At 48.8% G+C, this 1897-nt stretch overlaps 1 protein-coding gene across 1 annotated transcript in view; it reads right to left on the bottom strand.

Annotated features, from left to right (window-relative positions):
* The window catches only part of Fam47e (family with sequence similarity 47 member E), a 34887-nt gene that overhangs the window by 25609 nt on the left and 7381 nt on the right, over window positions 1–1897 (bottom strand). Inside the window, exon 2 of the mRNA XM_029545205.1 lies at window positions 1152–1488. Coding sequence (XP_029401065.1) covers window positions 1152–1488 — 337 coding nt within the window. The remainder of the gene's footprint in view (window positions 1–1151; window positions 1489–1897) is intronic.

The raw sequence follows: 1897 nt of genomic DNA, 5'->3' as shown, positions 1-1897 counted from the left end.
AAAAAAAAAAAAAAAAAAAAAAAAAAAAAAAAAACAAAAAAAAACCAAGCTGCATTTATAAGTGCACAAGGGCCTGGCCAAACAGCTGCCTCCTTCTGCGTTGGAGTTTCAGAGAACAGCAGCACCTTTCGTGGGGAAGGGTGGCAGTTGGTAGAGAATGGCTATTAGGATCACTGGCTGTTAGCACCTGGACAGAAGAACGGAGACTCTGGCTCAAGGCTGCCTATGGGGTAGATAAGCCCAAGAATACATCACATGGAAGAGGGTCATCACAGACCCAGTTTAGCAAGGCAAAGGGCGGGACATACATCATGGGGTTATAAGTGCAGCATAGGTAGCAGAACATGGTTGTAGGATGCTTTAGGTTTAGGAAACAAACTTATTCTTGTAAGGGATGAAGATTTAGTAACAATGTACAACAACGTATAACACTGTATTACAATGTGCCTCCTGTTGTGGTTTCACAATTGTGTGCCCAGACTTATCTGTTTAGCCCAGGGCAGGTTCAACAGGGGTGGTGGAGAATTTCCTGCTCATGCCCTGTTCAGCCTGGGATTTGTTTAAGAATAAGAAACCATTTCTAAGCTCTCTAGCACATGGGGGAGACCAGATGAGGAGCCCCCTTCTGGGGAAAGCTACCATTTGCTCAATGAAAAGATGGTCATTTCTTCCTTCGTGTTGGAAAGTCAAGCTTGGGGCCATTTTGAGCTATAATAACAGGGTGCATGTGCTGAGGGTGATGAGGATGAATTAGGAGCAGACTGGGACACTGGTGGCACAACAGAGTTCCTGCTCAGGCCTGGCCTGGGCCTTGTGTTGGAGTCCCCATGGCCTTCAGATTCTCCTGCCTCTAGCTGTCTGTGAGCTCTTAAGGAGACCTCTTAGGCCCAGGCTGAACAGACGTAAGTAATACTAAGCAGCCCTTGTATGGCTTCCTGTACCCAGAGACTCTCAAGGCAAAGCAAAGGAAACAGTTTTGGTTTTGTTTCCTCAGTAGGAAAAGGAAGACTGCCCTGAGCTGGTGAAAAGCCTTCACTGGGGGTACAGTCCCTCCTTTCATCTTATAACAGTCACCCCAGGGCTTCCTGGGCATCTGCAGAGAATTGTTTTAGGGCCCCCAGGAGGCCTTCCCTCAAGCCCAGACAGATCACCTCAGCAGGCAGAGCTTCTGTAAGTTGTGGGTGGAGAGCCAACGGGTGCTGAGCCGCGTTAGCTTCCACATCCTCCAGGAATGCCTTCCCAGCTTCCGAAAGCTTAGACAACAGCGTTGCCCCCTTGAGCAGTGTGCGCTGCCTCTTCTCTGGGGTAGCACTGGGGGCTCCGCGATGAATACGAGGTAGAAAGGCATCCTTGGGGCCCTGGTGTGGGGGGCAGTCTTTCCTGAAGTCATCCTCTTTCACAAACACCCAGTGCCGGCTGTTCAAGAAGCCCTGGCACGGCAGCCTATTGTGCTTTATGAAACGCTTGGAAGGCAGGTTCTCGAGGTACCTAGGAGACAACACGACAGATGATGAGCATCCCAGGACTTGGGTGGGAGGAGGGTGGGAGGAAACTGGCCTGCACCTACCGCGGGAGTGGGCGGGGCAGAAGAGGCTGCAAGCTCTGCAAGCCCCTGCTCCTGGTTTCTGTGGTGTTTGCTTCTCATCTCCTGCTTAAGCAAAACCACTCTTCTGCATGAGAACTGTACCTTTTGCCTGCACATGTAATTGAAGCGTTGAGTCACCCCTCTGTATACATGTAGTCTAAATGCATGGGATGCTCTTTTTTTTTTTTTTTTTTTTTTTTTTTTATTTTTTTTCTGTGTACTCCGATTCAAAGTCTCACCTGTGCTGTCCACATCACTGTTTTAAAGGGCCATCCTTGTGAATCTAAGCATTTGTCATTTTAACTGCTTCTG

Source organism: Mus pahari, chromosome 13 (assembly GCF_900095145.1).
Source record: "Mus pahari chromosome 13, PAHARI_EIJ_v1.1, whole genome shotgun sequence".
NCBI classification, from domain to species: Eukaryota; Metazoa; Chordata; class Mammalia; order Rodentia; family Muridae; genus Mus; species Mus pahari.
The sequence above is the reverse complement of the archived record's forward strand: the minus strand, read 5'-3'. Positions and strand labels throughout refer to the sequence as shown.